Consider the following 23,644-nt stretch of genomic DNA (forward strand, 5'->3'; position numbering starts at 1 on the left):
CAAGAGAACATGAACTCTCTTCTTTCCCACTTTTCAGGCCATTTGTCATCAAAGATTAGTCCAGATTTGTGACCCGGTTTTGCCAGGGCAGGCAGGGTTAGTGGGTTATTTTTCCTAAAGAACAGTGCTTCTGGGTCCCAGCCCTCTCTCAGTTCTTTGGAAATGCTCACATTTCCCTGGTTTGTATTGGTGGCTCTCCAGTGACCTGGCAAACACAGCCCTCCAAGCTGTGCAAGCACAAAAATGTGGGTCAGAGTCTGCAGCATTTATAGGAAAAATAGAGGGATAACAGTTCCAACTTTCAAATTATTCACCAGAAAGTAGGTCTTCTCCTGGCTTTCTCAGGAATTACTTTCCCTCCCACAAATAAGTATTCCTAGTCCACTCCTCAGAGCATTGCCTAGACCAGCACTGGGTGTTATATAAATAGGAATTATTGAATTAATGACTAGACTACAGTAAGGTGTAAAATTCCTCTACTAAGAGAGCCCATTGAAGTGAGTGATTCCATTTTTCACCTTAAAGATCTCATGGGAAGGGTCAAGAATACATTCATTTTCGCTTCTTCCACTCTGAGCCAAGAAATACAGAAATATCTCCATGTGGGAAGGCAGCACTTCTGCAGAAAGTGAACCCAACTTCTTCCTAGTTCAGCTCTAGAGATTTGGAAATACACTGATCAAAGAGCCAAAAGGCAGAGAGCACTTTGCACCTCCCCTTTGGTCTGCACAAATGAGTATAGATATTTTTTGTGGGTGGTTTGTGTCTTTCATGTTTTAGTTTCCATGAGATCCTCTTGTTCAGGAATGTGCTGGAGTCATTTTGGGGAGTGTGAAGAGCAGGGTTCTCAGATCATGACAGTATTTTACTCTTGATCCAAAACACCTTAAAGAACAATATTAAACCCCTGTCTTAGGTCCATCCCTGTTATGGCTGGAGGGATCTTCCTATGGCTTTCCTTGACTTTTGGCAATTTATTTTGAGTTCAGGGTAAGTAAAACCTCATGGTTAGCATGGAGAAGAAGTCCTAATATAAGTGAAGGTGTGAATGCTGATGGTGTTTCCTGCTTCCTTCCTGCCTCTGGGAAACTGAGGGCAAACAAACTCCTGACCTTAGGGTATACAGAAGAGGGATTTGACCCTTCTCCAGCACCATCCCAGTGAGCTTGTTCAACACATAAAAGAAATGATGTTGCTCCTCAGAAGTCAGTGATTTTATCAGTCCTCTCACTTAAGAAATGATCGATTTTCTCATAGTACCAGGATAAAATCTAGTCTGTAATATGTAGGTCATGAACTCATCTTTCTCCACCTTCCTTGTCTCCAGGCACAGTACAACCAGAATTAATGGCAATAATAATAAACTCCTTTGGAGTTTAACGATTATTCATTAGCAGGAGTACATCAGTTCTGCAGCCTCCTCTCTCCTCGGATGCCTGACACTCTGGGCTGCTCTGCTTATATTCAAGAGAAACAATCAATGAGCACCGTGCAGGCCTGGCTTTCTGGGCTGTTAATCTCTCCATTACTCAGTTGAGCACAGCCCCCTTGGCTTCAGCTGAACCCATGTGCCAAAAGAAAAGCCCACAGCAACAAACATATCCTTAAAGGCGAGCACGTCACCAGGCTGCATCTCCTGAGAACAGCAGTGTCCTGGGGCAGCAGGAATGTGCTGGTGACAAGAGCACACCTGGGGTGTGTCCCTCACCACCTTCATCTTCCAGCACCGAGATGAAGCTGAAAAGCCGTGTCCATATCCTAAAACCTTCCTGGGACCCTGGGAGATCAGAGTGGGGCAAGAACAGGGATGAGAAATCACCACACCTCTGCAGGGCCCTTCCTCCGCCATCCGGCGACTTGGGCAAGAACCAAAGGTAGAGTTGAGACCTCAGGAGGCAGCAGGAAGAGCTCCAGCAACTTCAGCAGGACTGATATTTCACTGGGAGGGACTTTAACAGCCTGTGGCCCTGGGACTCAAGTGTTTCATGCAGGCCTGAAGCTCACCCTCTGAGCAGAACGTCTCACCTGATTCCAAAGCTCTCCTGGCATTTCCCTTGGGCTGCACACCACGGCAGGGAGAGCATCCTGCTGGTGGAGGCCTCCAAGCTCTCTCTCTTCTCTCTTTTTGGCCTCTGAATAGAATTCATCCAAGCTTTTATGAAGCAATTCACATCCAGATTTTATTAGAAGTGTATGAGCTATGGAAGGCCCTTTTATTTCCTCAGTGTATTCAGTACATAAAGAACTGGTGCTCTGGTTAATTTTATTTCTTTGCTTTCTGTGTTTTAATAATGATGTCCTCAGTTCCATTCAGCTCTGAAAAGGTGGGAGAGATGGAAAGATATGAGTTGGAATAATGTAATCAAGTACTGCAGACAGAGAAATATTGGTTAAAGTGTAATGAATATATGACTGAGGCAGAGACATAAATGACTGCTTTAAGTACAAAATCTGATGTATTTACACACCTCTCAGGCATGGGAATGCACTCTTAAAAAAAAAAACAAAACAAAAAAACCCCAAAAAAACCCAAACAAACAAAAACAAACAAAAAAAAATTAAAAAAAAAAAAAAAAAACCACAAAAAACCAAAACCAAAACCAGATATGATTTCAAGAAGAAAGTAAAATGATATAAAAACTTCCTTTTATAAAAATATTTTCAAGTTATAACTCTGGGACCACACTCTATATGGGTTGTTTTATTTTTACTAGATTTTTCAAATCAAACAAGACAAAGACTTACCAGAACCAAAAAAAAAAAAAACCTTCCTGTGACACAAACTATTTTTGTGTGTGTGACAGTAGGAAATGACACACAACTCCAACCTCATACAAGCCAAGGTTTGTCCTTCTGGTATTTCTTTCATCGCCCTGTTCCTGCAGCTGCCTGATGGAGGATATCAAACCAAAGACACTTCCACCACCCACTGCCCCACTCCTCCTGCACAGAGGATTTTTCCAAGTGCATCCATCCAGACTGGAGCACCAGGCAGACTCAGTGATGGCTGTCTGGGGCTCACAGAAAGGCAGCCAGGCTTTGTAAGCCTCAATTAAAACCCAGGGAGGGATTTAGCTCCATTTTAACATCATTCCTTTATCTGATACTCACAGTCTGCATGTCATTAAGTGAATGTGTTTTGGTTTCTGGGGGATGCACACAGTGCAGGCATTGAGAGACTCAGCAGTGAGTGTTTCCTACAGGCCACATAATGGGAAAATTGAAATCTGCCTGTGCTGAACATGGAACTCCCCTGGCAGGGTCAAGGAAATTAATTCTAAATAAATGGGGTTAAACACCAAAGAATCTCTCTCTCTTGTTTGGGCCAGTTTTTTTTCCCCACAAAATATCATGCTGCCAGCAGCACCTCTATAACTGGAATTTTTTTTTCTTTTAAAAACACTGGCATAGGCTGTCCAGAGTAGCTGTTGATTCATCATCTTGGAAACAGTCACAGTCAGGTTGGATGATGCTTTAAACAACTTGATCTAGTGATGATGTCCCTGCTCATTCCAGGGCGTTGAAACTAGAGGACCTTTAGTGGTCCCTTCCAACTTAAACAATTCTATGATTTTTATGAAATTTCATAAAAAGAAACCCTCATGAGAAGCCTTGTGTTGGCCCAGCTTAAAATGTAAAGGCTGATACAGAGCAGGCTGGAAAGGTTCCCATCTTTCCCTGAAAACCTGTGTATTGCTGTCAGCGAGTAACATGCAGCTTTAACTGGTTCCTAAGGAAACAGCAGAGGTGTGACCAGCTGGTGGGGAGTGTGGCAGGGCCCCATCGCAGTTTTGGGGTGCTGGGGACCAGTGGCTCTCAGAGAGCCCCACAGCCCATTGAGGTCCCTGCACACCTTGGTTAAACCCAACTTGAGGTCAGCCCTGCTGCTCCAGATTGTCCTGGAGGGAGAGAGGTCTGGATGTTCCATTCCCATCCTGCTTCTGCAAATGTTGACAAGCACCATTTTTCTTGCTTTTGAACCAAATGCAAAACCTCCCCAGAGACCTCCCCTGCATTTTGACCCTCATTTTTGCTGTCCACGCCCTCCTGCACCCACCTCACCCCAGAAGCCGAGCAGGAGCATCATTTTTAACAAGATGCTGCAGATTCAGCAGAGAAATTAATCTCAACAGCAAGTGCTGACCACTTTTTCCTGGTAATTCATTTAAAGTGGGAAGTTAATTCTATTCAATTGAGCAGCCCTTCACCACTTAGAGACACAGGCTTTGAACATCCCTGAGTGAAGTGGTTCTGGCACAAACCTTCCTCCTCCTCCTCTATCTGCCCTGACCCCTGCATCCCCTAGGGAATGCCACATGCCAGTGCTGTGTGATCCTCCCTCTGGAGGCTGATTAGCCAGAGCTGGAGAGTTCAGGGAGGTGAGAGCATCACCATCCTCGCGCTGACGTTTGATCACCAGCGGCTGCCCGTGCTCCCAATTAGCCTGCAAACGTTGCCTCTGGCTCACAAATACTTTAAAAAATGAAGTTTGACAAAAAGCCGCCTGCGTTGCCGTTCTTCAACCCTCTCTACCATATCAAAGCCTTTGAGAATATCTGAGGACAACTTTTATAGCCGAGAAGCGCCCATTTGAGCGCTGGCTCATTAGTGCTGTGGCTGTGCTGCCCACGGAGACGCAGAGCATCCATCAGCCCTCTTACCAGGAGCACTCCTGAATACCAGCAAGTGTGTTAGGCTGGGAAGTTACCTCTGAGGGAGCCACCGAAGGGTTTTTCAAGCAGAAAGGTCACCCAGCTCATCAGTTTCTAGGGGAGGTGATTAGAGCAGCGCGTTTCGGGAGCCGTGGCACCCCGCAGCATGTCCATTCCCTGGCTCTTTTTTCTCCCCTCGCTCACAGTAATGATCTGCAGCTCATCACAGGGGGCTCATCAGGGGAAGGACAGCACCAGCACTTATTTTAATAAATAACATCCATGAGCTGGCTTTCCAGGCTGCAGCTTGGTGAGGAATGTGATGAACATTGAGAGGAGAGATTGAGAGAGACACTGGCACAGGATGCCCAGAGAAGCTGTGGCTGCCCCATCCCTGGAAGTGTCCAAGGCCAGGTTGGGCAGGGCTTGGAGGAAGCTGGGACAGTGGAAGTTGTCCCTGCCCATGGCAGGGGGTGGAGGAAGATTTGCTGTGAGGTTCTGCAGGACAAGGCTGGTTGTACCTCCTCAATCTTCTCTCTGATAAGTTGACATTCAAAACATCATCAAGGCATTTCCCTGATTAGTGATTCCAGCCTAAGGCCTGTGGTGGGAAGGTCCCAGGTTTCTGGCAGGGCTGGTGTGTTTCAAGGTGTGTTTCTCACTGGGGAGGTTTTGGGGCAGTTCTGCTCAGTTCTAGGACTAGCTGCACTCTGGGCTCTAAATGACCACAGCAGACCTGCTCCAGCTGCTGCTCAGGCCAAGCTCCCTACAAAGCAGAAATCATCACCAATGCGTTTGCACAATAGTTAGGAAAAGCATTTGCACTGAGAAAACAGAAGGAATATCTTTAGTTATTACTTCTGCAATTTAACATGACTGTTAGAAACATCTGATGAAAATAGTGCTAGAAACAATGGCAAGCCTATCTCCCTCCAAAATCAAAATGCATCAACAGCATTAATCCCACTTTAATGGATGAGCTAAAATAAAGAGGCTGAATTGGGAGGAAAATTCTGAGAATAACACCTTTCTTTTTTTTTTCCCTTTTAAAACAGCTCCTTGTTTCTCCAATACATTTATTTCACATTATTATTTCTCATGTTAACTGTGAAGAAATTGAATATTTGAAAACACAACAAAGCATATAAATTAAACCAAATATTTTGATTAATGCAAACCCACTGGCATTTCTTTTTCCTCAATAATTTAAAAATTAAGCTGAGAAAACCAGTTCCTTTTCTGAGAAGCCTCTGTAAAAGGGAATGTTTGGTATTTTGCAACACTTCTGTTAAGTGCTGGACTGGTGTCAGCATCTCATTCTTTTAATGCTTAGAACAATTTTAACCCACCCATACTCCAGCTCTGAATTATTTGGGAAAAGATGTGTCTTTCTAAACCTTCTCTGTAGTCCCTCAGCAAAGTGTCTGTTTGTACTCGGCATTTCTTATCTAGGATAAAAATACTGTATTTAAATAACACTGACAGTGTCCACAATATGTGTATCTTTGAAGCAAAGTTGGGCCATATTTTGTCCTCCAACCCTCACTCTTGTGTCATAAAAATGTAAGGGATTTATCCTGTATGGAAATAATCTGGTCTAGAAAGGAAAATTAATGTAACTTTCATGGGTGACCCTTTCTCTTGTTCAGCAGGCTTTTGTTAGGGAAGACAACTCCTCCTTATAGCTACATTCAAATAGCCAGAAAAAAATCAAGATATCTTTTTCTGAATGTTTTAAGGTGTCATTTTAATGAGTCTGCCTTTCTTTAGTGCTGGAAATAAAACATTCACTGTGAGGAAAGAGTAAATATTGTCCCACAGGCAGAAGGAGGCAACCAGAGGCAAAGAGAGAGAAGCCACATTGGGTGACAAAGGCTGTCTGCAGCTGGATTCCCCATCCCAAAGCCAACATTTCTGCAGTGTGGAACAAGGCTACTACCTTTCTGACCCATTGTTGGACTCAAATGGAGCCCTGAAGCCTTTGAGCACCATCAGAGTCATAGAGGTGATTCCATGCACCCACAGTGAGGTTCTCACACAGACTGGATGGGAAGGAACTTGTAGAGTGCAAAAACCAAGCCAAGCTGGGCCCAGTTCCTGCTCAGTTAATGGAGGCAGAGGTTTGGCAGTGTTTGAGCTGTGTTTAGCACATGGCTCACTTGGGCTGGCTCCCTGGGGGAAATCTGCTGAGCAGCAGCTGCTCGGCTCATCTCTCCTGGGAAGGCTGCTCAGGGGCACACACGGGAATGGCAGGAGGAGACACCAAATCTCCCACTCCTCAGATTCATTCTGTCTTAAACTTCTGCCTCAGGGCTTTCTGCACATTCTGGATCTTCTCTGTGATCACGGTGTCACTGAGGTGATCCCCAAACTTCTGCTTCAGCAGCACCCGGATGATTTTGATGCAGCGTTCGTCCATCATGGGCTTGGCCTCCCGGAAGGTGTTGCCCCTGCGCCCTGTGATGGAGTGGCTCTGGATGTAGTCGGAGGTGAAGAGTTTGTAGAGCAGAGTCTTGCAGGCTGTGCTGATTTTCTGGTCAAATCTGATGGTCTCTTTGAGCTGCTCCTTGGTGTAGCCGTTGAAGAGCTCCACCACCTCACATGGCTGTCGGTGGGGCTCCTCCTGGAAGGACAGGGATTCCAGCCTCTGCACTTTCTTCTTCAGAGAGAGGACGTCCTGTTGGAGGTCCAACACCATCCTTTCCAGCTGCTCCATCTTCTTCACCCTGAAAAATTAAAGTTGCTCATGCAAAGGCAAGAAGACACCATGTCCTCACTGTGGATGTCACTTCTCCACCCAAGCAGTGATTAGATGCTTTCTGCCAGCAGGGCAGGACAACTCCTCTGACAGACTATCAGCCCTACCAGCTATTCCTGTGTGAGGAGTAAGGCAGGAGATTAAAATGACATGATCTGGACTTTTCAGTGCTCAGGAATGTTCAGTTTAACCCTCAGCTCCCCCTTGGCATGCATACATGGAGACTTTGATGCTCAGTTTTCTTCTTATTTGTAAGGAAAGATATAAATCCTGTCTTGCAAGTCCCAGGACACATATATTTGTGGTATTAAACAACAGACTTGTGGGAAATGACAATGCAAGAACCATAACTTGAATTTTTTTTGGCACCCATTTCTTTGCAAGAAAACCGTCCCTAGCATCACTTTATCACTGCATACTGGCTATCAAAGTAATGAGCAATAAGACAAGGAACACACAACCATGTTTTGATTGTTATAGGCAAGAGCTTTGTAGTTTCTGCACTGTTTTAGAGCCTTCTTGCATCTCTAAGCCCTACAATCAGAAACACCTGGTCTGATTGTAAAGAGACTCAGCAAATTTAGAGTTTAAGATTGCCCCACTTTGTCACCCATCTGTGATCTCACTGCTCACTTTTGTAGTGAGAAGGAGAACACAGTTGGGAACAAGTGCCTTCTTTTCCTAATTACCTTTCCATTTCACCAGGACTGAATTTTTTGTGAGCCCTCTCAAAGCCATCCATCTCTTGCAAAGCATCAATCTTGTGCTCCTCACGGCTGGAAGAAACAAGCAAGTTAAACAGCACTGACACAAACAGCTTTGTGCTCATATTCAAATCCATTCCTGAGGAGAATTATCTGGAATTCAAAGCAAAGTCAATTCTGGTTTCATTTGCAACAAGAATAAAATAGACTGAGAGGGAACATGAGGGGTTCTCAATGTGGACAAACTCCTCTGCATCCCCCTGGCACGCAGATATCGGGGACCTCCCACTGACCCACCATGGAATCAGAGCACAGGCTCATTTCTTGCTGTGTGTGCCCACACAAACTCCTGTTATCTTCTGTGCTTTGGGTTCAACCTCCATGAGCATCTACTCAAAGCAAGCACTGCCAGAGAATGGAGACAGTGTGGACAGAAATCAATGTGTGGTGTGAAACATCCAGGCTCCTTACTGTGCTTTCAGGTGTTACCTGTTCAGACAGATCTGCTGTTGGCACGGGGACAAGATGCCATCAGACTTCCTCTTCATTGGAAGGGCAACATAATCTGCAGCAAGGGTGAGAGAGAAGCTGAAAAATCAGCTGTTAAAAAGGTCCTGAACCCCTCTGTCTCCAGAACAGATTATCTAAGCATCCCTGCTAGATTGCATGACAACACCTTATTCCATTTGCATAGCAATGATCCAGACAGGCTCTCCAGGACTGATCAATGGGGATTTGTTATTAGAAAAAAGTGGCATCTCAAGGGCTTCTGTTCTAAGTGCAAATGATATGGTGGGGGCAAGGCAAGCAGAGCCAACTCGTCTCTGGATGTTGCTGTTAGTCAGCAGGTAAATAAGACACTAGCATATTTCATAAGTGCATTTAATGGGTGCAGTAGTGGGTGGAAAAATAGGGAAATAGGCAAATCTGAGAAGGTTTGACTAATGGAGACACAGGGCTTTTGGGAATTTCAGTTATTCAGGCATTCATTCATTCAGATTGTTTTTTGGCTTGGGGGGAGAGAACTGCTAGCCCAGGAAACAGCTGGTGCCTGACAGAGCAGAGACCATACACTACATACAGGCATCTCCCTTTAGACAGCCCTCCTGGAACAGATCTCCCAGGTGGAAAGGACCAGGAAATGCCATCTCTAACCTCTGTAGCCCTGAGACAAACCCATACAGCCCTGGAGCAAAGCAGAGGTTTTCTGACTGCTCTGCAAGTCCCCATCCCACCCTGTCACTCAGGACCAAGCAGCAGAGCCAGAACCCAAGGTTACCTCTGGCAGCTGGACCAGCCCTGTCCTCTTCACTCTGGGAAGTTCCTGGCCCTGGCATGGCCATGGTGATGAAGGTGGATGGAGGTGTGAAGGCACTGGCTGGGTGGGGGGGAGCTGCCATTGAGCAGGGACTCCCTGCCACGCTCCCCAGGACACGCCTGTCCTTGATGGAAGAGCTGCTGGCATCATGGGGCAGGCTGGCCTCAGCCACCCTCAGCAGTGTCTTTGCAGGATAGTTCCTGTCACTGGGGTATTTCCTGGATGCATTCCCTGAAGTCCATTTTGGAAAGGTTTTCCTGGATTTTTTTGGTGGGGATGGCATCATGCTGTGGACAGCTGATTCTTCTTCTGAAAGGAAGGGAGATACTCAGGATGAGCAATGGGGCAGCAACGTGTCTGTCTTCCACTCCCACTCAGTGCTTTGTACACTGATTGCAATGATGTGAAATTTATGATGGGACTACAACATACTCAGCATCCTCCCACCCAAAAAGCTCCATGGAAGTTGAAAGGTGCAATTTTCAAAAGCCCTTACTCACTTAACTTCTCCAGGAACTGTCGATCTTCCAGCAGCTTCTTCTCCAAAATACCTTTGTGCTCTGTAAGAAGAGAAGATCTTCCAGCACTAAACTCCTCCTGCTCCTGAGCAGCCCCAAATTGCAAACCCAGGCCAGGAGGGTGTCACTTACCACTTATGCCTTCCACCACACCCCAGTACAGCCCACTGAATCCAGGGCAGCGGGCCAGGACCTGCTCCCCCACGGTGTAGAGGTGGAAGGGCTTGCGGGGCTCCTTGATGTTCTCCATGTTGATGACCCGGCTGCCGTCGGGCCAGCTGATGAGCACGTAGAGCTTGGCTGACATCAGGGCTGCCCACCTGGAGCAGAGGGACAGTGTGGGAATGTCACCACAGGGGTTTGGGCTCTCCTGTGAGTGGGAGTGTTCACAAGCTGTGCATTACCCAGGCCAGCCAACCTGCAGATATAAAATACTTGGCCTTACATTTTCTCTACCAGTTATTTCTCTGTTCCTATTCCCAACTTTCTGAGCTTGCCTTATCCTAAAGCCCTTTGCTAGGAGGCTGTTTTGGGTCTGACTGAGCACAGCACCGCATACCTTCAGGGCATCCAAGTGCCCTTTGCAGTGACAGCCATGGCAGGTCTCACCTGGGATCAGGCAGGGCCAGCCCTCACAGCTGACACTTTGAGCAGATGCTGAACAAGCCACTGAGCAGACACAGGCTGGTTTCTCTGCCCCTGTGAACCATCACAGCTCAAATGACTTCAGTGGATCTCCAGCAGTTTGCTCCAGTGCAGGGCTGTGTCTGTGTGATATCAAGGCAGTGCAGAGAAGAGACTCAAAAAGACCCAGGGGTATTCCAGGAAATGATTGTTCCCTTACCTCCACAATTATTTCCCCAGTAAACATCAAAATGCTTTTATAAGAAGAACACAAAATTCCCTTCATTTCACCCATGGGGAAACTGAGGCACAGACCAGTAATAGAAATGTCTAAGCCAGTCAAGCAACAAAGCTGCAAGGAGCTGGATCCTAAATCCTGGCCCACGGCTCTGCCCACTGAGCTTTCCCTTTCTGCCCCTGGAGTTTCAGATTTCAACCATCGGAGAAACTGGAGAGCCAGGCTGGTGGTGATTTCCAAAATCTCCTGTGCCAGAGGAGCAGCTGAGGAGCTGAGGGCTGCTGAGTTCAGGAGCAGTTTCTTTCCATCTCCTAAGGGCCCAGGCAGCATCACCCCAGTCCTGCCTCCTCTGCTTGGCAGCAGGATTTGCCAGAAGGGTTCTGGGGACAAGGCTGGGCCCGTGTGCTGTGGCCAGTGAAGAATGGCCAGAGTGTCCAAAGAAAATGGGAGGAAGCTGGGGCAGGCAGAGGGAGAGTTGGAGCTGGCAGAAAAGGCAGCTAGGACCCAATTTATTCCAGTTTCTTGTTTTGTCTCCACACCGCCATTAAAGTCCTGCCTGGATTTGATTCCTCTCACTTGGAAGGTTCAAGTTCACCCTGGAGAACTTTCTCTTTCCCTATCTCAGCCACCATCAGTTGCAGCAAAGCTCCCTGCAGGAACTGTAACTCTCCCCAGACCTGTCAGTCTGCCCTGCTGGCACAGTCTCACACCTGGTTTTCTCCAGCCCTTTTCTCCTGACTGATACACACCCTGGCATTGATTTTTTTTATCAGGAAGCACCATATACAAATGAACTGTGTGCCTGTCTCCCTACATCCCTTCCCTGAACCAGGCAGCTGCCCCCAGCCCTCTCCCAAACACAGGGAAGGCTACAGAGCAGAAACTGGGATAAATGCATAGCTGAGCCCTCTCCCTCTCAGAAACAGAGCTCCACATTCCAGACAGCAAACAATCCCAGCCCAAACAGCTCTCTAGGGGATTTTCCTTTACCATTTAAAGAAAACACACTGATCTTCCTTCCCCAAACCAGTTGTTCATTTACCGTTATGAAAGCAACAAAACTACACAAACACAAAAACAGAGAGAGAAAAAAAGAGAGAGATCACAATCCTGATAGCAACAGAGCTGCTCCTTGCCTGGTTAGCACTGCTCCAGGTGTTGAGTCTTGCAAGATGTCTCCTGTCTTTCCAGGTCTCTGCTGCCTGTTCCAGGAGAGGAGGTGACCGAACACTTCCTTGCCTTGGGCTTGTCCCTTCACCACAGGTCCTTGTCAGGTCTCCTTTGTCTGGCTTGGAAAGCTCCCACCTGCTGTCCCCACTGCAAAGGAAAGAAAGAGCTTTGCATTCTTTTGTCCTGGTTGTTTTGTTTCAGCATTATTATTCCTGTTCTTTTCCCATATACATATATTATTTTTTTCCTTAGCTTGTTTCAGGTCTGTTTCTTACAGGGAGAGAAAGCAGAAGAGAAGGGAAAAAGCCTTGGGTTTTTTGGAGCATGAATAAACCTTGCATTTCCATGAGTTATTCATGAATAATTCATGAAAATGCATGATTAATTCAGGTTCATGAATTATTCAGGAATAATTCTCGAACATTCCTGGTTAATTCATGCTCACACAGCGAGTGACTCAGGCTCTAGGGCTTGGAGAATTCCTTTCTCCCTGAGACAGGAGAAGAGAGGCTTAGAGAAGCTGCATTGTGCACTTGCTGTTTACTGCCTCTGAGAAGAGAACATATTTGGGGCCCTTTTTAAAACAAGAACTTGAAAAAAATTGAAATGCCTGCAGCCTCCTGCCCACGGAGGAATAACACAGCACCAAAAGAAAAATAATTTTTAAAAGGGAGAAAGAAATTGAACTTGCTTACGGAGGAAAGCCTGGCAGCAAGTTTTATCCCCTTTCAAAGCATCTTTCTACCCCCATCTCCCTGGTTAGGATACAGCTCACTGCTTCAGTTTTTATCTGCTGTGTAAAAAAAAAAGGACCATCCCATAGGTTTGTGCCTGAGGAGTCAAAGGGAATTCCCATGCCTCATGCCCATCTGTCCCTCTGTCTGTGTCTGTGTGTGTGTGCAGTGTCTTCTCCCAGGTAACAAACAGGACAAGAGGAAACAGCCTCAAGTAGCACCAGTGGAGCCCTAGATTGAATATTAGGAAAATTTCCTCACCAAAGAGTTGCCAGCAGTGGCACAGGCTGCCCAGGGCACTGGAGTCACCATCTCTGGAAGCATTTAAAAGAAGTGTGGATGTGGCACCTGGGGACATGGTTCAGTGGTGAGCTTGGCACTCCTGCAGGAATGGTTGGACTCCATTAACTTTGAGAGCTTCTCCAGGCTAAAGAATTCTTGCAAAGCTCCTTGACTCAGTGTCCCAGCCAGGGTGAGCACTGGCTGTGGCCCTGAGCTCAGCACGGCAGGCCTGGTGCTCACACCAGTGCAGACTTCAAGCTGGCCATGCACAGCTCCGTGTTTCTCCCAAAAAATCACTGCTGCAGCACCTGGAGTTCCCCAGTGCTGGGCTTTTTATCCCCACTGCATGGAGGATCACGTGGCATGGCAAAGGATGGATCCCATGTGGCATCCAACCTGCCCTGACCCAGGCTGGGCACCAGAAGGGGAAGGTGCAGTGCAATGTCTTCACAACCCAACCAGCCATCCTTCCCCAGCCCCTGGATGAGATGGAAAAGCAGGTGGGGAGTGACTCCTAACAGCACTGTCTGATTTATCTTAGCCAAAACCAGCACTGGGGGTTGTTGGGAGAAAGGGAGAATTCACATGTTCAGTGACACATGGAAGGGCCCTGATCACATTCACAGAGTAAGGAGAAATTCTGCATCCCTAATTTGCAGTATTTGCAGCTAAAAATCACACCTGTCTGCCCAGGTAAAAGCAGATGTTCAATAGAGAGCTGGGTGGGATTAGGTAACAAGCAGATATGAATAGGAAAGAAGCAGTATGTGACTTCTGTGTAGTTCAGAATGATGTTGCTCAAGACTGAGCTGCATAGTAATAAGAAATGGAAAAGCAATGATGGGAAAAATAATAGACGTACACAACAATGGAGATGAGATTGGATTCTGGTTTGAGGCAGGACTTGGTTCCAATAAAATCTGCCTGGGAAGAGGCTTGGCTTAAACTTGCATTGTTTGCTTTCCTTTGAAGAACAACAATATCCAAAACATGACAGATGAATATTCCTGGGGTAGAGGTTGGTAATTCAACTGCAAACCTCAGGAGAGGAAGGATTGCAGGAACCACAAGAGGAAGACAAATTGTAGTCTCATCAAACAACAGAAAAGTCCAATGCCTGTGTATAAATATACAGTGTTTGTGCTGAATTATTCCAGGAAAATGCAAATCTGAAGTGAATCCCAGGTGTTTGACTTAATGAAAATTAGCAAGCCCTGATTCAATTTCCTTCCCATTCGGTGAATATGAAATCCCTGGGCAGATGCCTCAGTTCCAGGTGTAGGTAGAGTTACTGTATCCAGGAACCTCTCCTCTGCATCTCCCATTTTTCTGAAAACAAGTCCACACAGTGGCCCCAGTGGCCAGTGGCCAGCATGTGTCACCCTCTGAGCTGCACTGGCTGAGATTTAGATTTCAGCCCAACTGAAGAACAACAAAGGCTCCTTTGTGCCCATTCCCAGAGATAGAGCCCAGAACAGCTTTCAGCAACTGTTTGAGCAGTGCCAAGGCCTTTATCAGAACAATCTTAATTGATGTTGGAAGGGATTTAAAGGGCAAACACAGGTGGCTTTAATCCCCCTTCTCACTTAACCTCGGCAATGTAGCTCTTCTTTTGGCCAAGTTCAGCAGCCCAGTCATAGAATCTTAGAATGGTTTGGGTTAGGATGGAACTAATGACCATCTCATTCCATGCCCCCTGCCTTCCACTATGCCAGGTTGCTCCAAGCCCTGTCCAATTGGCCTGGAACACCTCCAGGGATGGGGCTGCCACAGCTTCTCTGGCCAGTCTGTTCCAGGGTCTTACCAACCTCACAGAATTTCTTCCCACTCTCCTTCTAAACCTGTCCTTTGTCAGGCTGAACCCATTTCCCCTTGTTCTCTCCCTCCACACCCCTTTCCAAAGTCCCTCTCCACGTCTCCTCAAGCACCTTCAGGCATTGGAAGGAGCTCAAAGGTCTCCCTGGACTGCCTCCAGCAGCACCAGATCCTTCACCAGTTCCAGAAACCAACCAGAGTTCAATAATTGAGAGGAAAGAGCTACATGGTTCAATAATTTTTACCAACACAATGAAATGACACAGGAGCCCTCAAGCCCTGTGGTTCTCTGAGACCAGCTCAGCATCCCTCCCACGCTGGGGGAGGCCATCACCAGGAGGGATCAGCACTGCCAGGGCAAAAGGTGGCCTCTTTTAATGGACCTTGAAACTGGACATGTGAAATGAGGTGCACAAAGCCAAAGGCCAGGTGGACCTGTCATCTCTGAATGGCTCTTCACATTCTTCCCAGGAAGATGAATGACTGTCACTGTTTTGCCAGGGAAACGGCATCTCTTGGGAATGTGGTGCAGAAAATGTGCTTTCTGCTCCTCTCAGAGCCAAAATTCCTACCCATTCTTGTAAGTCCCTCTAAGAAAAGGACCCTGTTCAGCTGAGTGACAGTGAAGCAAAAAGGCAATCCAGGAATGCATTTTCCTCCTCACAATACCCTCCATTCACATGGGTGGGTTCTCACTGGCACACAGGAGTAAGGAAGGAACCCAAACACATCACGGTACATAAAATCAGATGTGTTGGGGGATGAACACATCTCACAGGGATATGGAAACCTCCCCTGAAAACCCAGTTCAGGGAGAGGCTGAGCTCTTTTGTGGCTCTAGGCAGGAAGAGGCTCAGGATCTGCCAGAGAGACTCAGCAGGCAGGAGGATTGTGCCTGGATCTCATTCTGGAAATGCCAGTGGCTCAACTGAGAGCTGTGGGAATGATTTAGAATGTACTGAGTGGAGCCACAGTCCTGCAAGGGTCTTACATCAGGAGCAAAGAGCAGCCTGGAGGGTGGGGAAGGCTGGAGCTGTACCACTGTGTGCTCATCCCTCACCTTAATGGGGAGCTGCCCCCAAAGTTGCTATGTATCACTTTTATGGTTCTCCTGTTGGGTGTATTTTGGAGCAGCTGTTATCTGTGGCTTTTTATGGTGATCCTGTGGGAAGCAGCCATTTGCCTGCTGTGAGGAACTCAAAACTAATACTAATTCCTCATTCCCTTTGGTTTTATTTGGTTTTTTTTTTTAACTATTTGCTTGATTGGTTTGCATGGGTTTGTTTGTTTTTGGGTTTTGTCTGTTTTGGTTTGAGATTTGTGTTGGCTTTTTGTACGACTCAGGTTTCTCCCAAAAATATCACTGCTGCAGCACCTGGAGTTCCCCAGTGCTGGGCATTTTATCCCCACTGCATGGAGGATCACATGGCATGGCAAAGGATGGATCCCATGTGGCATCCAACCTGCCCTGACCCAGGCTGGGCACCAGCAGGGGAAGGTGCAGTGCAATGTCTGCACTGCAGTGTTTTACTTATTAAAAGCCCCCCTGAAAGGGATCCCAACACATCCTCTCACTAGGGGAGGAAATAACACAGAAAGGAAGGGCTGATGTGGAAAATTCATCTCATCACATCCCAGGGGCTCAGCACCATTTTCCACAGCACTCCTGGATGGAAAGCTGCTGCAAGGACCTGAGGTCCGTGCTGGGGAGCAGCAAATCCGAGCGCTGAGCAGGCAGGGTGCCAGCAGCTGCTCCTGCTCCTCTCTGAGTCACTGCCCCGTCACCTTGGCCAGCACAGCCAGGAGCACCTGAGAGCAGCTCCAGCACCCGAGAACATCTTGTTTCCTGTTACCCAGAGGCACAGCTCTGATTACACATTCTCCCCCTGCTGCTAATTAACTAAATAAAATCAGGAGCATGTTAGCAGATGCAGAAGGGACTCACCCGTTGGCACACGCTGCCTCCGGCCCCCTCCACATCACCCCTGAGGAACAGAGCTCTTTTTCCTCAGCACTTCAGGGCTGGTGTTCCCCCTCTCCCAATTTTTGCCCTGTTTCTGGCAGAAGGCACCAAAAAGAAGTTATTTGCATTAGGAGGGAATGTGTTTTGGGCTGATTTTGGACAAAAAGCTGGGTGGGGCCTCATCCCTCTTCCCGAGGCCTTGGGCTGCCACACTGGGTGGGAATTTCTGCAGCAGCACCTGATCCTCTGCCAAAAAGCATTAAACGCTCTGATTTAATCACACAGCACTAATTACTTCTCACAGGGCCTTTGGTGCTTCTGAATAACTCATTAAATTCCCTCTGACCTGCCAGAGCTTTGGCTGAGGGCGCAGAGCCCTTGCAGGCCCGGGGCCTCATGCAAAGCCACCGCACAGGCAGCGTGTGGCAGGGCGGGCTCATCCAGGACACCATCCACAGGGTGCACGGAGAATGGAAAGCTCTGTCAAACATGCTGTAAAATCAGGCAGAGAAATTGTCCTTGAGCTGTCTCTCCAGGCTCTGCTTCCAGGGCTGGCACCAGCAAATGGGTCCTCGTGTGAATAGATCTGTCAAAACCCATGGGAGCATTTCCCATCCCAGCCCTGCCTACTTGAATTGGCATCATCTTGGAACCTGACTACTTCAAAGGTGAAAGCATATTCTCTCTAATTTGCTAAATTGACAAATTTACTCCTCTCAGGAGACAGTCTCATTTCCATCTTCTACCTCTTTAGCTTTGTACACTCAGTCTATAACATGAAAAGATTTTACCTTAATTTCTTCTCCAGGAAGGAAGTCATTGATCTTTTATTTGTGGCACTTTAATTTGGCATGTTGACTACAAAAATCCACTGCTCGTCACATCAAAGGCTGATCCAATATTGCCAATTACTCCAGCAATGGAGATCTTTGGAGGGATGGGTGGATGGGACAGGATCAAAATGAATGGGTCTTCTCAGAAGAAGAAGCAGAATCTGGGAAGACAGCATAGCTTTAAATCAGGATATCTGCTGTGCATGGCAAGAAAAAACACAAGCCATCCTGTCTCTGGATGTGATTCAACCCACCGTCCCCAGCTCTGGAAGTGTGGTGCAGAGTCTGGTCCTCACTCCCCTGGCAAATGACAGAGCTGAGCTGATCTCAGCCTGGAATCCCTGTGGATTGATAGCAAGGACTCCTACAAGATGTAACTCCTGTGTTTGTAACAAGCACAGCATCCACTGGCAGAGAATTTTTCTCTTCATCCTTCCCACTCTCCAGGTATTTCTCTAGGAAATTCCACTCTCCAGTGTGGATAAAGCAGTAGAGATGGAAGGTTCTGTGTGCCCCAAAAGCCATCAGCCTCTTCATCCCACAGCTCTCCCACTCACAGCCATCAGAGCTGTGCAGAACAGGCACAAACTGGTCACTGCTGGCACTGCCTGTGGTCTGAGCTGGGAACTGTGCATCACCATCAAGCTTCAAGTGCTTTCTAGTGGGAAGTGCTTTACACAGTTCCCTACAGATTCTGGTTCTGGGTCAGTCCCACCGCAGCTCTTGGGAGTGTTTAGGTCAACAGGGTCTCCCCAGGCTGCAGCTGGAGCTTGGGGCCTCCTTCCAAACCACAGCACAGTAAAAAATATGTACTAAGGTCACAATGAAAAATCCTCTGCTGAGCCTTCTTTAGTATCTGTCAACTCCTAATTCTGATTGTAAAATGCTATTTAGGAAGATCAGACTGATCAAAATCAGGACTTTTTTGTGGATTTTTGTAAAAATGCTTTTTGAAGCTTTAAGATGGAGGGAATTTCACTGATGTCATTAATCCTCTTACAAGATTTTCAGCAACCTGTTATTTTGACTTTCCACTCTTATCTCCTGCCAACTTTTACCTGCCCAGAGCCACTTGTTTTGCTGACAGCTGCCATGCCCATGTGCCATTTGCTGAGCATCACCTGCATGAGGCCTCAGGAGCTCACTGAGGAAAACTCATTCCTTCATGTTCTTTGCAGAGCCAGGGAAGATCTTGCTTGCTCAGTTGGGCAGTGGAAGAGTTTTCTGTTCAAACCTACTCTGTGTGGCATCACTGATGTATTTTTGACTCGGAGAAATCTGTTTATTTTCTGCTCTTAAATAAGGACTGAGCATCTCCATGAGTAACACCACGGCAGAGGAAACACAAACAGGCTGTTACTCAAACAACATCTCTGAAGGGATTGTGCTCTGCTTTTCAGATGAGATTAAGAGCTCAATTACGGTAGAGAAAGAAGCTTTCATTAAATCACACATAGAACATAATAAGGACAAATTACAAAGCTTCAGAAGCAAATCTGTGTCAGACTGCTGACTGAGGAGGCCTTCAGTGGTTTCTCCTGCCCTTCTGAAGAAATGAGTCTTGCACACCTCATCTCACCACGCTTTTGAGGAAAACTCACAACCAGAATCCTATGAGGCATCCAATTCTTTGAACAGTATAAGGAACTACCCCCTCATGTTTGTAATGAGTGGGGTGAAGTCTCAGGTTAGTTCTGATGTGCACAGGTTAGGAGTGCAATAGTTTGTTCTGCTAACCCAGGAAAAGCCCAGAAGCTCAGTGTTGTCTCAGTCCCATATTGGTAAGAGGAGATGCCATGGAGTTTAAAGAATTTTAAGGCCCAGCAGCCAAGGGATTCATCAACTACCCAAAGCCAGACCCTGGACATAACTGTTTAATTCCAGCATTCCTGCCATGCTCTCCTGTCTCCAAAGCCTCCACCAAGAAACCTGCAGATAAGGAGGTGAGGAAAGAACAGATTCAAGCCCCTCACACAGAGGAGAGAGTTCAGAGACCTTCCAGCCAGAGAGACCCCTCGCTGAGCAGCCAGGCTGCCCAAACTTTCAAAATCAAAGATCCAGTGTGCAAATCCCAAGCACATAAACCACAGGCAGAAATACCCCACAGGCCTCTGGATTTGCAGGTGACTGTACAAGTGTGAACCTGGAGCTGAGGGATTGGATGATTTTCCCTCCCCAGAAACCCAAGGCACTGCATGGCAGAGCTCAATGTGGACAGCAATGGGTTACAGGGCTGCCCAGAATCCTGCACCTGGGAAAGGGGAAGTCCAGGTTCAGTCACAGAGTTGTCACAACTTGATTTTTCTTCCCTTGTTATTCTGCTCTCCTAGAATATATTATGGTTAATTAAAGGCAGTTGGTTAATTGGATTGTAATCAGGTGCTTGTTAAAAAAATAAGCCACTGTTCCCCTTTGAAATGCCAGACAGGAGCATCATTAAAATTCCCTTTGAAAAGACATACCCAAACTTCCTAACCTGTTGATGAAAACAGTCAAGGAAAAGTTAAGGAAAAAAGAACAAACAATGTTTTTCAGGAGGTTTCACAACTCAGGCAACTGCAACCCCCATCAAGCATTAGGATTGAGGATTGGCATTCCCACACCAGAAAACCTTTCAAAGGCTCGTAAACTTTCATTGAAAAGCAGTTCCAGAATGCACAGAGTTGAACAGCAATCCCATGAAGACAGAATATTTCCATCAAGGCCAGGATGAGATGAGCAGAAGAGGATGACTGGGGCTCTTCAAAAGCCAGACCTCAGAGCTGAGGCAGGATTTAATCCTGATATCCCTCTAGTTATCCAGAAAAGAATTAAGACATGTGAGGCAGCTCAGAAAGCCAGAGTGTTAAAAACAGCAGCATGTACAGAGAAGGAAGAGGAAACAGATCTGGATATTTCCTAATGTTCTTCTTTGGACTGACCTGGTGTCCGGTGCAGTGAGTCACAGAAAACTTGCTCAAGACATGGGTTGCAGAACTGAAAATACTCACTGATAAGCAACAGAAAAAAATAAGAGCATATAGAAGTGAGAGTAGTCACGAGGACCTGGAGAAGAAAGAACCCAAAAAGGCCAGACATGATGTAATATCATGCATAATGAGAGTAAAATACATGTTGCTATTCATCATGTATCCAAAGAGTTACAGAATAGTTTGGGTTGAAAGGGACCTTTAAAGGTCATCTGGAACTACAGAGGATTGATAGCAAGAGAAAAACAGTATCTTAACTGCCAGGGGAAACTCTATTGAAAGCAGCCAAAGATTAGACCTGAAACAGCAACATCTTATCTTTGAACTAAAGTCTTATCAATAACTAATGCTGTCTGCCACTGAGGGACACACTAAACCAGAATCCCTCCACTCCAGTTTTCCCATGCTGTGCTATCAGAGCTCTCCATGCTCCCCAGCTCCTGCAGGAACTGAACTTTGTGATATGACCCCAGCATGGCAGCAGCCCACGTGAAACTCCACCTCAGAGAAGAGCAGCACCACTTTTCCAAAATAAGGCAGTTTTTACGTGAACATCAAGCAACAGTAAACTTCTCTGGGAAGCACTGGGTGCAGGATAATTAGGGACAGAAAAGGGATGTGTCTGTGGAGCAGAGGGCTGGTTTAAATTCTCATTAGGTTGTTAACAGCTGGTTTCATTAGTCTGCCGACAGACAATCATAATTACTTAGTGGCTACCGCAGGGTGAAATGCCATTTCAGTTTATTAACGTTCTCAGAGCTGCAAACCTGTCAGTGAAATTATTTTTAAAGTAGCTTGTAAAGCTTGTCTGTTCTCGAAGAACTGTCAGACTGATAGACCGAGGTGTGACATTTATGCCCCAATAAAAGGGAGTTTGAATGCAGTTTAATAGTGCTTGAAATGTTCTGTCCTGAGAAACTCTCCCCAAAGTCCAGGTGGACCTTTCTCCATTGGAACTCATAGAAATTAGTAGAAGCTGTAATTTTGGCATTACTTTTACAGGAGCATTTATAGCCCAAGGGTCAAGACCAAAGCCATAAAATGCTGCTCAAGCCCTGAGCTTTCTCAAACCAGAGGTAAACTTGTATCTAAAGGTCTGTCTGGAGCCTAGGACTACTAAATTTGCTCAGCAGAATAATTCTGTTACAAAGCTTAGCCTGCAATGAAGGTAGATTCTTAGCTTAGTTAAATATCCCCCCTAAACCAGGATAAATTATAATTTCCCCACTATCATTCATTATTTGTCCACTCCTAATTACTCTTTCTTCTTGCCCTAAGCACCATCCTTATTCATACAATATGTTTGATGGCTCCCATTAAATTTATTATTCTACAGCCATATGTTGGATTAAAGTTTACCCGAATGAGAAGTTTATCCAGCTCCTGCTAGAGCTAATTGAGAAGATATTTCAGTTTATTCAAAGCAGTTGCTATCTCAGAAAGAGGATCATACTTAAATTAGAAGAAAAGTTTTGCCAGAAAGAGTATTCCTTTGCTTCCCCCAAACTAAAATTCACTAAAATTCACTAAAAGCCCTCAGTCACTTAAGAGCTTTTTAAATCATTTCCAGTATTCACTACATGGCCAATTAGTAAGAGAGCTCTGACCCTGCAGTGCAGTTAATGACCATCTCTGACATATTTCTTACATGTATTTTTTTTCCACATTTCCTTCAACAGTGGCTAACCAGGTGCCTTGCCCTTTTTATCTCCTGTTTAACCCATTTATTCTCATCCTCCATGGCACAGCAGACAATGTTTCCACAAAACCAGCCTGCACCAGCCACTATTTCACAATTCACCCATAAAATCCCAATATTTTACACTTCCACCTCTTCATCTTCCCATCCACAGAGGGGAGTCAAGGTCAGCCAGATGCAAACGAGGTGTTTGAAACTGAGCTGTGATGAGGCAGTGATTGCTTGATGAGCACAGGAGGAGGAAAGGTCTTGGCTGTGCCTTGGTTCTTAAATCATCCTCAGCTGTGCAGGAAAATTAAGGGCAGAGCAGTGATGCTCCTCTGACCACTTTCCCCATAGCATTTTTCCTGTTACAAAGGCAGGTCACACATATTCTTTTACTCTGACTCCTGCTGGGATAGGGGAAAAATAGGGCATTAGGAAAAAAAATATAATTAGGGATTTTCATTGTGTGATCTCAGGATTCCCCACGCTCTTGCAAAGTGGGAACGTTCATCAGGCAAAGGATATGAGAAGGAGCCTCAAATGGTCCAAAATCCCAGTAAAAATACTTTTTCCTATGGAACCCTTCACCAAAGCTGGTCACACTTCAGGCCCTTTATACACCCATTTCCTGATGTGCATCTCCCAGTGGGGTGTTCCCAATGCTCCAGGGACCCAACACAAACCTTACAGCCCCACACAAACACACCCCAAGGAGCTGCACCCTTCCCTCCAAACGTAGGTACCTGCCACAGCCCACCTCTGTGCTGATCTGAGCCTGTTTCTCCCCAAAACAAGGTGCTCAGTTTATCCTCCAAAAAGATAAAGGCTAAGATGAAATAGGAAGTATTTAAACCTTGAAAAGATTGACAACAGCATCCTTGCCTTCTCCAAAAAAGCCATCATTTCACAACTGTAATCTCCACACTGAGACTTTATTCCCTTAAAGTGTCAAAGTACACAGGCAGGATCCAGGAAGGCACTGAAGTGAGTCAAGTTTAACCCCAAAATGCTCTCAGCTCCCTGTGAAAGCTCAGACAAGCAGTAGAGAAAGAATTAATGCTCCCATTTCTGGCATCTAACAGCCACAGGGCAAGTGAAAAGTTGGTTTTAGAGAATGAAGAAAAAGCACTAAGTAATAAAAGGTGAGAAAAATCCATCGCTCCAACAGGTAAATGAAGGAAAAGCACTTGAAGAAACAGAGGTAGATGGAGGGGGAAAAAAAAACACAATTGAGAGTGTCCATGACACCCAGAGCCAAAGCAAGCCCAGGGGATCAGGAAAGAGGTAAGCACGTGCTCCAAACAACAGCAGAAATTAAGTGAGAGCTCTGGAGGGAACAAAATAAAGAGGCAGCCTGAAGAAAGGAAGAAATCCCTCACCAC

The 23,644-nt window shown here is 46.3% G+C and overlaps 1 protein-coding gene across 2 annotated transcripts; it reads right to left on the bottom strand.

The window, feature by feature from the left end:
- Window positions 1-6,378: 6,378 nt before the first annotated feature.
- On the bottom strand, window positions 6,379-9,488 carry LOC110469025 (uncharacterized). 2 transcript variants are annotated; one of them, XM_021527419.3, is made up of 4 exons: window positions 9,394-9,488; window positions 8,604-8,679; window positions 8,100-8,186; window positions 6,379-7,378 (listed from the first exon to the last, which is right to left on the bottom strand). In XM_021527419.3, exons 1-4 carry the CDS (start codon window positions 9,455-9,457, stop codon window positions 6,937-6,939), a joined length of 669 nt encoding a protein of 222 aa, XP_021383094.1. In that variant the 5' UTR covers window positions 9,458-9,488; the 3' UTR covers window positions 6,379-6,936. The 2 variants fall into 2 exon arrangements, with proteins under 2 accessions (XP_021383094.1, XP_021383095.1); XM_021527420.3 differs by lacking the exon at window positions 8,100-8,186.
- Between the last annotated feature and the right edge of the window lie 14,156 nt (window positions 9,489-23,644).

Source organism: Lonchura striata, chromosome 17 (assembly GCF_046129695.1).
Source record: "Lonchura striata isolate bLonStr1 chromosome 17, bLonStr1.mat, whole genome shotgun sequence".
NCBI lineage: Eukaryota > Metazoa > Chordata > Aves > Passeriformes > Estrildidae > Lonchura > Lonchura striata.